Source organism: Falco rusticolus, chromosome 6 (assembly GCF_015220075.1).
Source record: "Falco rusticolus isolate bFalRus1 chromosome 6, bFalRus1.pri, whole genome shotgun sequence".
NCBI classification, from domain to species: Eukaryota; Metazoa; Chordata; class Aves; order Falconiformes; family Falconidae; genus Falco; species Falco rusticolus.
The window spans coordinates 59,776,652-59,790,464 of record NC_051192.1 but is presented as its reverse complement, the minus strand read 5'-3'; the positions used below and the strand labels follow the sequence as shown (position 1 = coordinate 59,790,464).

The 13,813-nt window shown below is 36.8% G+C and overlaps 1 protein-coding gene across 1 annotated transcript in view; it reads right to left on the bottom strand.

The window, feature by feature from the left end:
- Window positions 1-13,813, bottom strand: part of NBAS (NBAS subunit of NRZ tethering complex) — a 183,471-nt gene that overhangs the window by 138,697 nt on the left and 30,961 nt on the right. Inside the window, exons 16-21 of the mRNA XM_037391240.1 lie at window positions 13,668-13,793; window positions 12,359-12,510; window positions 11,385-11,519; window positions 11,041-11,119; window positions 10,223-10,327; window positions 9,784-9,920 (exon numbers count right to left, since the gene is read on the bottom strand). Coding sequence (XP_037247137.1) covers window positions 9,784-9,920; window positions 10,223-10,327; window positions 11,041-11,119; window positions 11,385-11,519; window positions 12,359-12,510; window positions 13,668-13,793 — 734 coding nt within the window. The remainder of the gene's footprint in view (window positions 1-9,783; window positions 9,921-10,222; window positions 10,328-11,040; window positions 11,120-11,384; window positions 11,520-12,358; window positions 12,511-13,667; window positions 13,794-13,813) is intronic.

Genomic DNA, 13,813 nt, shown 5'->3' with positions numbered 1-13,813 from the left:
AATACATTTTTAAATAGAATCCTTTCCATTTATACATGTCATGGATTAAGAACAAACTCCATTCAAAATAACTTCTCCAAAACCACACTATGGCTTATACCCTTGACTAAAATTGGAAGTGTATTGCTTAAAAAAATGCTTGCTGATAAAGATTTCACTCAATTTGAGTTCCCAGGCCTTGCTCTGTTTGACTTTGCTTCCCACTTGCCCCTCACCTCCAAAATCTATCAAGTAAGGAAGCAATGCCCAACTGCCTCCCGCTGCCTATGTTACTCAACGAGGCACGGCAGAAAAAAAGTTGGAAAGTTGAGAAAAAATGTGAATGACCAAAGGCAAGAAGTGTGTGAACATCCCTTCTGTGAAAGCCAGAGCAGACTTAAGAATCCTAGAAGGAAGAAAACAACAAATATGCTAAGATTGATACCAAAGTTGTTCATTTTTTCATTCCACTCAAATAGGAAATGACATTTCACTGTTTTTACTTCCTACAACACTGTAAGCACTGATGAGACTAGCAGGACCTCATTTAAAATAAACAACAGCAGATAAGCGTTTTACACCATATGCAGCTAAGCTGTTAACTTGTCATTAACATGTTGATGCACGATATAAAACATAAAACACTGTGTATTTGGGTTCAAAAATAGAAAGAATTCTTGGAATAAGTGTCATGAAAGTCTACTATGTCTAGAAAATACCTAGTTCAGGAATATTTGTACCACGTATTATAGACATTTGTGAAACTTCAGGTAAATACTGCGATGTGCCTGTCTGTACCTGTTTCTTCCCTTAGCAGCTGCTGCTGGCCATTTGCCTTACGGCCAAATCTACCAAGGCCAATCTCATGTTTCAGCACAGGATTTTGCTGGAATGAAACCTACAGTTGTCCCAACACATCAATTCAAGAAGTACTATAAGCATACTTCACAAGTTTTTCATAAAAGCTTATTAACAGACCACCACAAAATACTGAAGAGAAGACTTTACAGTTCATGGGAAAGAACTGTCATGCAGTGCAATCTTGACTGGAGAATGTCTACTCCATCTTTTTTCCCCTTCTCACAGCAGAAAAGGTCAGAGTTAAATACTTTAACTCAGGTGTATGGATAAGCAAAAAAAAATCTTTTAAAAGTATCTTCTGCTCTGGTTTGGTTTGATTTGACATTTTAAAAGTATTGAGGTTCACCACAGGAAAAAGTTGAGAGGAATTTTAGATTTTAAGCTCTCACCAAGAGTCAAGCAGCACTCAGTAACAACCTTCTCTAAATGCTTAAAGAAAACAACACAATTAAAAGATAACTGCAAAAAATCTTTCTTCCTAGTAGAAGTCAGCAATTATGGAAAGCCAGTCTTAACAGATACATTTCTTGCTACATTCACACAAAAAAAAGGAGAAACCATACCACTCAGAGCTGACTGCTAACTTCATTCACATTCTCAACAATGCTAAAATATTTACTGCCTTCTGCCCCCTAAGTGACTGCATCCAACTGTCCTTAGTTTCTCTACTCATTCTGAAGGGTTTAGAAAAGCTCTGTATTTGAATTCAAATGCAAGAGCTGGAATAAACCGGTCTCGATATCAGCAAAGAAAGGATGGGAGATCCCTGTACCCAAGTCCTTTATAAAAGCAAAAAAATTATTAAAATGTTGTATTGATCTTAAAGTGCATAAAATAGCTTTTATCTTAACTGATACATGCTTTAGCACAGGTATGGGGGTTTTTTTCATCAAATTTCTGTTATCAGTAACTCCAGTGACTTGTGCAGAAACAGGAGAACAACAAAACTTTGGAGGACTATTAAAATGGAAGCAAGTCAGTTGAGAAAAAAATTCAGGCATCAAAGCACCATTGCAGTCTGCAAACTCAAAAACATAAATGCAGATGCGACTGAGAAGAAAGATATACAGACATGAAGACATATATGAAAGAGGTAGGGCTTCCATCTCTCTACCATGCTTTTGTTCACAACACACATGCAGCAAATCCAGCTGAACTGGGGCACATCAGAACTACCATGTATGCCCTACACACAATACGTAAGCCTAACTGGGCTGAAAGTAGTGAATTTAGCATGCACAGGTAGCTTGCCATATGTGCAATGTACACTTTATGCTACTGCATCCAGAATTCATTAGTCCCTCTGCTTGTGCTATGCAACTTTGCTGCTTTGTTCTAGAAACTGAAATTCCACAGAGGTCAGAGACATGTGCAGGTTAAGTCTGCATTACTACGCAGCGGTCGCCCACCCTAGATTCCAGATATGGGGATAGATCATTGTGGCACTAAGGCAGATCGTTTCTTCTAATTGGAAAAGGCGGCCATCAGCTATGCCGCACTGTAAGTCTACACTTTTTTTCCCGAGCCACTGCTTTTCCCCCACCCTTTGCCCTTACCTTTTCTTTTCAACAGTAGAATAAATATGGTTGGAGCCCAGTAAATTGACAGATTACAGAGGTATTCAGCTCTGTTCCTTCAAAGGAGCTGACTTTTCCAGTATTGCTCTTTTCACTATTGTTTACATTGGCTTGGCAATTCTTCCCATTCTTTTCTTTGACAAAAGAGGTCCATTTCTTTGGCAGTTTCTGTATCCTACCAACTGCATTAATTCAAACCTGCAAATTATTTTTCTCTCCAAGGAGAGGCGTTCAAAACAGGAAGGTCTAATTCAGTTTTAAGGTCAGAGTCCAATTCTATTACCAACAGCAACTGTGCAGGTTTTTTCCTTCAAGCATTTCATACAGCAGGCCTGTCTCTCCAAGACTCATCCGGTTGAGGATTAGAATTTTATTTTTTTAAAATCTTTTCCCTTGTTAACTTGTGCACATCAAATCCGGGCTCCAAGCAAAATGCAATTCTCCAACACATTTATGAAACAATGTATTTTTGCTAAAAGACATGCACATTTTTTAGAGTAGGTTTGGGTTTTTCTCTAAAAATATTTTGGGAGTTGATGAATCTTTACTTTTTTTTTAAATCATGTCTTACTGTCTGAAAAATAATATTATAAACACTAATTCTGCATTTGAAAGCTTGTGTTACATATTGGAATAGTTCTGAACATAACATTTAAGTTAAGACAATTAGTATTGATCTGTTAGAGGCTAGAAAGCTATATATGAAAGATATTGTAGGATAAAAATAAGGTAGAGTTCCATCAAATGGTTTTCACTCAAAATGTTTTTGAAGAATGTGCTTGACTCCAATTTTATTACATTTTTTTAAATTATCTCAAATTTATGTTTTGCGATAAGAGGGATATAAAATCCTGAACCATCAAATATTCTTTTCCTACTGCTGACTCTTGTCCACTTAACAGAATTTATGATTTCCCTATTTTACTGTAGGTACATTGTAAGTTATTTTAGACTTCACATTCAGATTAGCACTTTCATAATCCCACTACAAATAGTTATGGAGGTATTAAAAGTAGGCTATATTTAATATATATAGTTGTATAAATGCAGGATATGTAAGGGAAGTTTTTAAAAATGTTTTTTAATTTAGTCCAGAAACTCTTTTGTCCACAGTCTGTATCTTCTCAGACAGCAACTAGGAAACCAAAGCCAGTTTCTGTTGCTTTGGAATTCTTATGGCTCTGAAACAGTTTTATTACATCACAATTACTGTATTTCATCTTCAGTTACAGAGTAAGAAATGCATCCCGGATATGTACTCTTGCAAAGCTATGACATGTACTGCATTTTTTGTATTGCATGAAAACATGTAGTTTAGCAATGAATTAGTAAATGCAACTATATAACTGATTACATATATTTTTTATGTTTCCAATTATCCAATATACTACACAATACAGTAGTGGTAGGCAGAAAGAGAAGCTCTTAATTTTCTAGTAATATCCACAGGTCACGTGACAAATTCATCAAGACAGAAGTACAGCTGGTGCCTAAACCAGTCTGACAAAAACACCACACACTTTGAGAAAACTGTTACACAGAAAAGGCATCCTGCTTGTGGCTACCACAGCTAATCACCCTTCACAACTGCTGTGCACTTAATGACAGGTCTTTTGAAGCAACTCTGCCACCAGAGGAAAAAAGTTACATCTGATCTTACATAAACAAATCAAGCTATGTTTTAATGATGTAGTAAACCTTTAACAGAATTTGGGGAAAGAGGAACATTTTTCCCCTAAAAAAACCCTAGACTGAATAATCTAAACATCAGAAAAATCAACCAACACTACATAACTGCCATTTAGAAGCTTGCTGTGGATTTTTTCTTGATGATACAATTAAAGTTGTGAGGCAGCAAGAGCTTTCACAAAATCAAAATGGGCTATTTCAAAGACACAGTTAAACTCTGAGTAAGATCAAAGCTGTCTGCCAACACATACTGAAAATACTCCTTCACAACTGTTCATTTATAAAGGATAATGATGTTCATAGAAGAAAATTTGTTCTAAACCCTGTAAAAAGGTGACAAACAAATACGACAATGGGAGCGATACACTTTCATGAGAAGACTGGGGACAGCAAGCCAAGGTACAGTTCAGGACTATGCAGGCGAGACACACATGGTAGATGAAGACAGGACAAGTCAGCATGAACAACTCAAAAAAAGAAAATCCCGTTCATGCTCTGTGGATAAACAGTACAGGCACAGTTTAGCTCATATGCTATAGAAAGTTATGTGAAGGCTGCTACTGGCCTGCCTGAAACCTCCATGTTGAACACACACAGAGCTCTCAGCCTTCAAGTGCTCCAGTCCCCAATCACTTTCGTGGCCCTCTGGTGACGTGGCTCCAGTATACCAACGTCCTTCCTGAACTGAGGTCCAGTATTCTAGCTGCAGCTGAATGAGTGCGGTACTCCAATTGCTCTGTCTCCTGGCTATGCTTCTGTTCATGCAGCACAACATGCTGCTGCCCTTCCCTGTTGGCTGATGTCCTGCTTCTGCCCTCCAGGACATCCAGGTCCTTTTCAGCAGAATGCTTCCCAGTCAGTCGGTCTCCATCCTTTATTGTTGCAAGAGTTTCTTCAGTTGCAGGAACAGGACTTTGCATTTATCCTTGAACTCCCCAAGGCTTTTGCTGGCCCATGCATCCAGCCTGTCTAGGTCCCTCTGAATGACAGCTCAACTCCAGCATTGCAGCTCCAGTGAAAGTTCCCTCCTTCCTTGGTTACAGCTCATGCTCTCCCTGGCTCCCTTACAGCTTCAAATTCTCAACAGAAAAGAAGTGAAGGTAAAACTTATGCCCTTCTTACTTGTTTCACTGTAGCACTACACACACTAACTCAAAAAAAAAAAAATAAAACAACCAACCCCTGACCACGGGATTAATTCTTTTAACATGAACTACAAAAGCAGTTCAGCTTCAGAAGAGAAAACTAATATGAAAAAGTGAGGACCATATATTAGTTCTGCAGACATTCAGTCATCAAACCAATTCACATACATATATACTAAGAAGAGATGAACTCTAAGAGCTTTAGTGAAACTGCAGTGCCACAGGCAATAACTAAAAACCTAGTTCAGGAGAAGATATCATTATGGAAAGGCAAAGTTAACTGCTTATGAATCTCTTAGTTTAATTGTGTAGTATTTACCTATTCATAGGTGAGAGCCAATTATGTGGAAATTTTCAGGTTTTACAAACTTCACTAAGTTTTTAGAAGATACTTCTACTCCCACCCTAGTTCATTAGGCAAATGGAGTTCATCCACAACTCTCCAGTGAAAATTCACTTTAAGCTACAACTGAAAATCAGTATTTGAGAAAGTTAGGGAGTGAAAAAGTAGAAACATATAAGAAGTTGCTATTGTAAGAGGAAAGACTTTTACTACTAGAGTAATGTGCAATATAGCAGACTTATGGCTGTTGAGGGAACCATACATATGAATTTCCCAACTTCTGTGAGTTTAAAATGTGAGCGGTAATGTTGCAATATAGCAGTTAAATGTAGTAAAAAGGATAAGAAAATTAAAAGGGAAAAAAAAAAGCACTAGTTATATTTATAATGGTGGTTCAGCGTTATTTTCCTCTGAGATCACCTTTAAAAAAAACTCAGGGCACCAGTCTTACCTATAGACTATGAATGCTAGCTGTAGCTATTGAAATAGAGATAAGAAAGAGCTGTCATCTCCTAATACCTACACTTTTACCACCTTCACTCTAGTTGTACAGACTTCATCTGTTAAGACATCTGATGGAGATCTGAGAAGGAGCATGAATCCCAATGACTAAGACAGCAGAGACTTAGAAGCCATCATTATAAAAGTAGCCAAGTAGTAGTATGAGAAGAAAACATTACAATTGCAATTCTGCAGAAACACATTACTGACAGTCCATCACAATACCAATTTGAAGCTGACAGGCATGTAGAGCCACCAATGCGTCTTAGTATTTCTTCTCAATTCCAGGAGCAGTTGAGCTTATATAACCTGCAGTCCTTTCCAAGAGTCTTATGTATACATAAATCGTCTGCCCAGATATTACTTAACTCCTCCTGAACAGTTCTGAGAGCAACCCCTAAAGATGCTAAGCTACAAAACCTGTGCCAAAAATGAGCAATGAAAGGCTATCTACAGCTTCAGACTTTCTGTAAGCTGTTATTGGGGGAAAAATATGTATTTCCAAACAACTTGGCCCAGAACATGGCGGGCGGAGGGGAGGGAGAAATTCTTCTACCTTTTTTTCCCCTCATTTATTATGCCAACTCTTCCTTGATGGGTAAGACCTTAAAACTTTTGTGACACTGGCCTCTAAGTGCCATCCTAATGTAAATTACATGTGCCGGTAACAAGAAAACAACTGCTTTATGCCTATGGAATGCAGTAGCAAAATAAGCCTTTCTTTCACTAGGTACTTACAATTTACTAGCTGCAGCTGAAGTCAAGGCTCCAGATGAAAGGAAATAGCATTTATAATGCAACTTTTACAAAACCTCTTTATTATAGGGGAATGAAATTCTTCAGATATAGCACTTCTGTGCGCATTCACATTGGTAGTGCTGCACAACAAGCAACTGTGTCTCAATGCTTTTGCCTTGGCAATAGCTAGAGGTGGCTATTTGTCCCACCTCGCCTGTTCCATGCACAAACAAGGCAGCACCTGCTATACAGCCTCAAGTTCTTCTTCAGCCAGATTCCCCTGCAGATGGGGGAAACTATGAAAGCACAGAGCAGTGTGGTGAATTTCCATAAAGACAGGTGTCACCTCAGAGAGCTCCAGCTGGGAACCAACCCTGTCAGTGTTTAAAGTGCTCCATATACACAGACACAAGATGGTTAGTTCCCAACAGTATTCATCCTACACATACACAGGGCCATATAAGAAAACCTAGAAGATGCACTACTGGGTTTTTTTTCCCTCCACCAAAATCTTTTCTGCCTCCAGAGCTGCACACTACTCAGCAAGATGTCTGCCCTGCAGAAGGCTGAGCAGCAAAAGCATCAGCAAGGCACAAACAAGGTGTTCTTTAAGCATGGCTACCAGGGCAGGCTGCACTCAACGTGGGCATTATCATGCAGTTGGTCCACGTTAGTGGTCTCATCACATGCACCACAGCAACCAATTACCCTATTGGAATATCTTCATACAGAGAATTACGGCCTTGAATTTTCAGAAAAACAATGATCTAAAAGAAATCACAAGAGAGATTGCTCTTTTTTTGCAGCTGAAAATAGGAAATCCTCCTGATATCCACACCGTATTTCATAACTGCAACAGTGTGACATTTAAGGAGGAATACGAGACTAAGTCATTTCCTCAGAACCCTTTACAAGATTTTTCTAGAGTCAGAGTTCATGAGGATAGACTGGATCATTCTCACCCCTTATCCCAAGACCACTGTAATGACAAGCTGCATAAACTGAACAGTGACGTGTAGTGTTGCCGACATTTTTTTTAACCAATTGGGATTTATATTTTTGTAATGTCTTCCTTTTGTTCAGAAGTTTATCAATTACAGTTAGCACTCGCACTTTTTTTAATATTATGTGGGAATTAACCAGTTTCATAAGTTGTATCATAACCTTGGTCCATCAGTTAATGTAATGCAAATTATGTCTACATACTGTGTTCTATAGAGAAGTAAACTAGATAGCACACATTTAAACTGGATGTCACAAAAACTATGTATCTACAGAATGCCAGTAATTCTATTCATACTAATAACCCACTTTAAAAAAAACACGCTAGCACTAAAAGGCCCAATAAACTCACTTTAAAAAGACCAAGACCTTCAATTCTCTTTGATTCACATAAAACAACTGCCAGAAACTGAAGCTGTTTGGACTGGGGGAAAGGCTCATGCAATTAAAAAAAAAAAAATTAAAATCATTAAGAAAATGTACAAAGTAAGAACTTAAGTCTATTAAGTATTAAGTCTCATTAATACTTTCATCAAAACATATTTAATCATTACATTAGTAAAATAGTTTTAGGGAGTGTATTTAGCAATACTGTGTGAATAATCCCTGTAACAGGAAACCAGTTTTAGAAAAAGGTTAGATCAGTATTCAGTATGCAGGATTTGTGTATATAGGATTTGCTCTCATCCCCTTCAGAAAGAAAGCGACCATGTTTATGAACATCAACAAAATTATAACCACATTTAAGATGACCCTTCTTCCCACCCTCTCACATTATAGATCTTCTCAAAACAAAAGAGAAAGTTGTGAATAAGTTTTACTAATTTTCTAAACACTGCAATAATTTCTTTTCATGGTCCTAACTGTTACCTTAAATAAAATGTTCAAACAAGTGTTTTCACATCCTAACTAAATAACTACATGTGTTCCTAATACTATCCACACAATAAAAAGGGCACTGGTAAGTACTGGATATTGTAAAATAAAGACTAATTTCTGCTCAGAAAGAACAAAGGTGGTAAGCATTATAAGCTAGAAAAAATGTCGGGGGAATAACCTGATGAATGAAAAACCCCTCTGCTACATGGAGAATTATCTATATGGGACTGTTAAAACTTTCAAGTGAAAAACTTAACTATAATGCTGGAAGACTACAAAAAAATTATCTATTATCTATTCCAAAAACTATCCCCCTGCAGTAAGGCTTCAAAGTCCTATTGTAAAATAGTGCCCAGTTCTTCATGGGCACTGAACAAAATGCTTCAAAACTAATTTCATAATGAAAGTGTTTAAAAGAAATATTCTAGAAGGAAAAAAAATATTTTAATTAATACACAGAACATAAGTATGATGTTCAAGGAAGACTCTTCCAAAAATTTATATGAAATTGACAGTAAGCTAAAATCTTATGCTGAAATGAATGAATAGGAAAGTCTGGATTTAAAGCTTTTCATAATTCGACCTTAGCAAGCTGCATAAGAATCAGTAACAAGAAGATTAATGATTCTGAAGTTACTGACTGCTTAAGTATTAAATTACACACCAAAACAAATCCAGGAAAATGTAATTGCTTCCAGGGAGCTAAACACTTGTATTATTAATTTCCTAACATTGGCTGTTATTACAAATCAATCACAGATTTGTACTTAGACCTCTGAAAATCCGGGCCATTGTAGGTCAGAAGAGGCCATGCTTCCTCTTTAGCATAATGGAGACAAGAACATTTAAAGTCCTTACTTTCCTGATATTAACCCAAAAGAGACCAAAAAGCTTCCAAGAATGGCATAAAGTAAAGCAGAAAATGAAGACTAGTCAAGTACACAAAGACAAAGCTGCTCTCTTGATTCCATGTAATAACCAACAGCCGGTTGCCATATATAAAAACTAATTTATGTATTAACCTAAAAGTCTCCTTTTTTTTAGTTAATATCCATTGAGGCATCCTTACCAAGCTTCAGGCAACAAGAAAGCATATTCATGTGGTGAAGTAGTCTCTGGAAAATTGGACAGAATTGCCTGTCTGTGTGGAAGTAAAGCTGATCCATGGAAAGTGAACAGAATTTCCAGGGCTCTGACATTGCTTTCCTAAAGAATAAAACATGTTGAAGAACTAGCTTAAGACTGGTTTAAACTGAAAATGAGCAAAAAAAATGTAAACTTACGTCATGCAAAAAACATTTAATTTTAAAATTTTCTGTAGCAATAAAGAAAATTATTAGCTCAGGCTCATCACATTTATTACTTACTATCAGAAAAATACCCCCCACCTCTTAAATTCCCACTGAGATTTAACCAAGTTCAAAGCGGGGTGGGGGGCGGGGAATACACTTAAATGCAAACAGCAATACCAAAACATAATTACGTTCTAACAAAATAAATATTAATACCCGAGCATAAGTTCTTGCTGAAAGTACAATATTCTGATTTCTGAACTTCTTGAAGAATTCGCTATCATAGTGCTGTTCAGCTGCATGCGGCCCTCCAAGGATTTCCTTTAAAAAAAAACACACACAAAAAACATGCAACTTTAAAAAAAAATGGGTTTTATGCAAGATTTACAAAAGCATCAAAAAAACTTACACATTACTTAATCTTAGGATGAGTAAGTATGAGATATATGTGGAAAGGCATGCTGGTTTTTATTTGTTTCAGTATGAAAAAAACAGATGCATTTTTGATTGACAAGCTAAGACAATTCTCCACTTTATCTTAACAGGAGTTTAGACAACATTAGTTACAAAGAGATGTGGTAAAAGTCATTATATGACTAGTGCCAACTTCAAAATTAAAATTAACAAAATAAGCAAAATACAGTCTGACATTGCAAAAACTTTCACTTTGGTAAGGTCATGGAAGAAGAAGATTTATCACAGAATCCAAACAGAACTTACTGATTAGACTGACAGTGATCCTGCAACAACTCCATATGGCATTTTGCATAACTTAATTCCCTGCAGACACAGCATGTTCAAAGCACGCTTCGGCCCAGCTATACCTCTCAACCCTAGAAGCTGGCCATTTGCAACAGTAAAGCAAAAGAATCTCACTAAGCTTGAACAGAAAACAGCTTACTTCTGCCAAGTGAGATTGTTGCATTTCAAGACAAATATAAACATAAATACTACAATATATGATAGAAAAGTAACAGGAATACCTATGGAACGAGAACTCAAAAGAACTGTAGCCAGTTGCCAAGTTTCCTCACCTCATAGGTTTCAAGGCGATCAAGGTAAGTTAACAGCTTCAGCCTGCTACGGCAGAGTTCTTTTTGTTCCAATGTCAGCCTGTGTTCAGAAGAGGAATTTTCATGCTTGCAATTGATATTGTACATCATATGAAGGCAAGGATTAAACAATTAATGACTTTGTGCACTGGAATATATCAAGAAATTAAGTAAACCAAGAACTTTGACACAATAATAGTGCCAATTAAATTTGAAACCACTTTCCTATTAGGAATAACATACATAAGAGTAATTACATTCTTGCAACTGTGTAGTTATAATAAACCTCTAATTCTGAATAAAGCATGGCCTAATGTTTCATTTACCTTGAGAAGTTTACTGATAATAGCAGTTCTTGACGCTTCTTGGCCTCTTTTTCTTTTCTTGCATCCATTTCTTCATCTGGTGACAAAAAGTCTTCATAGGGAATGTCAATGTCCACCTCCCCTGGTAAGATAAATCTGCAAGACAAAAACAACATCATCATCATCAGTGTTGATAAAAAAACAACAACATACAATAAACTATTTTTTTATAAAACTTATTAACACAGCTTTCCATTTATTTCTTAACCAAAATCCAAACCTTTTACAGAAAAAGATAATTCTGACTTTTGCTGTTGTAAAGCAGCAGGCACTCATCACAAGTCAAGAGGCCATCATCTCTTATTTCCATCCCCTCCCTAAAACAAACCAAAATACCAAACCACAAACCACACAGCTATGATGGTTGATAAATTTCTAAATTCCACCACTAGCACTGGGATTGACAGCAGCTCTACAGCATGCAATATTAATAGCTGACTGCACAAAGAACAGCCTCATCTCTTTCTACCACCAACAAATGAATACTGAAGAGAATTGTCTCTGCATGTGTTTCCCCACTGACCCACCGTGTTTTGCTTTGTTCCCCTCCCCACTTGAACAACAGAAGATCATTACAATTAAGACATACAACAAAATGCATTTATAGGGATAGCTGCAGCTCCCAGAAGAGGCAACACAAACAGATTGTGTGTTTTCTTCATCATAGAGAACTTCATATGTCAAAGGCCATCCAGAGAAGAGGGAAGATGCAGTACAAAACCTTTTACAAACATAAAATGAGAACAGGTACCTTACGGACATCTTTAAACTAGTTTCATTCAAAACATTACTTTTCTTAAGGTCCTGCAAAAGCATCTTAACATTTTCATTAGTGGTTGATATAAAAAAAAATATTACCAAATTATCAGAAAAGACTTCACACACCATTCTTTAAAAAGAAAAAATAAAACAAAACAAAAATACTCTTCCCAAACCTGCCACCATCTTCTCCTTTTCCTATGGCCACAAGAGCCTCCAAGTCTGTGCCTTTCAAGCCATACTGAAGCAGCTTCTTAGCAGCATCCACATTCTCTGGAACTCTTTCCAAACACTCATGAAGAACCCACGTGCGCTTCTTGATTTTGCTCTGTCCAAGAAAAGAGCATAGACACAATATTATATGTTTCAATCCTCCAAAGCAATGACATTGGAAATGTTAAAATCTTCTAGAGCGTTTCTTCCACTTAAGAGAATGCCAAGTTAATCTGATGACTGACAATGCAAACGAGCAAAAGAGGTGAGAACGCAGGAAACATAATTCCCTCAGAGTATATGTGGCAGAAAAGGGCACAGAAATGCCAAATGATTTAGCAGAACTTTCACAACAACTGGAATAGAAGTTATTATTTTTATTCCTTCAATAGTATCCCTTCCCCTTAAACCAAATAAAAACTGATGTTTTGGGGCTAAAATTCAGTTTTTATAAACCAAGTGTATTCCCCAATAGCACTACAGTCATTTTTAATTCCAACCTCTTCACATGCCGATAGGATTCTGTGACAGAAAAAAACCCCACCACAGTCACGGAGTATTATTGGTCTTCTCAGCTTATCTTCAGTTGAGATTACATTGCACATGGAGAACGGCTATTTGTAAAAATCTTATTTTGACATTAAATCAACGCTTGACTTGAAAAAACAAAAATTAGATTATATTGCTCTTGAAGACTTTACCTTATAGCACCATTAGAAGCACCATTAGGTTGTACAGTTTTGACAACACTTCACTGAGTTTAAAGTCTTTCTTTCAAGCCAAAAAAACCCACATTCGATTCTACTGAAAGCTTCAGTTACAGGTAGCAGTTCACTGTAAATTTTCTTATTCAGATTTTGCTATATAGCTACTGATACCAACTTCACCTTTCCATTTCATTTTCTAAAATATTTAGAAGTCATTTAGGTGTTTTATGTTTATATTTATTACTATTCATTTGCCAGGCAACAATCTACTGCTGCATGTAGGGGAGAGATTATACTAGAAAAAGCATGCTGCTGTTAATGAAAATTAGAAGATACTCCAAAGGAAAGATTTCCAGTTATGTCCAAAGTCTCTAGATCAGGCCTTCAGTTAAATTAACAAGACCACTCTCTTCCACATAACATGAAATTAAATTTGCAAGACAGCTCTCCACATTGCCACCAATTTATGTTGCATAAATTAGAACACACTTGAGAATTCAATTTCTGTAAAGATAATGCAGACATTCCAGTAAGAAAGCCTAGAAGTCACAAAAAACAAACCCACCAGATAGTCCTGAATTGAAGCAACGTTAACAGCTGACTTCCTCCACTGTCTTTGATACACAAGATCAGAATCAAGGCCATATGCTTGAGCCAAAGACAAAGCTTCCCCGTATTCCTCATTATCAATCTAAAAAGCAAACACATGCA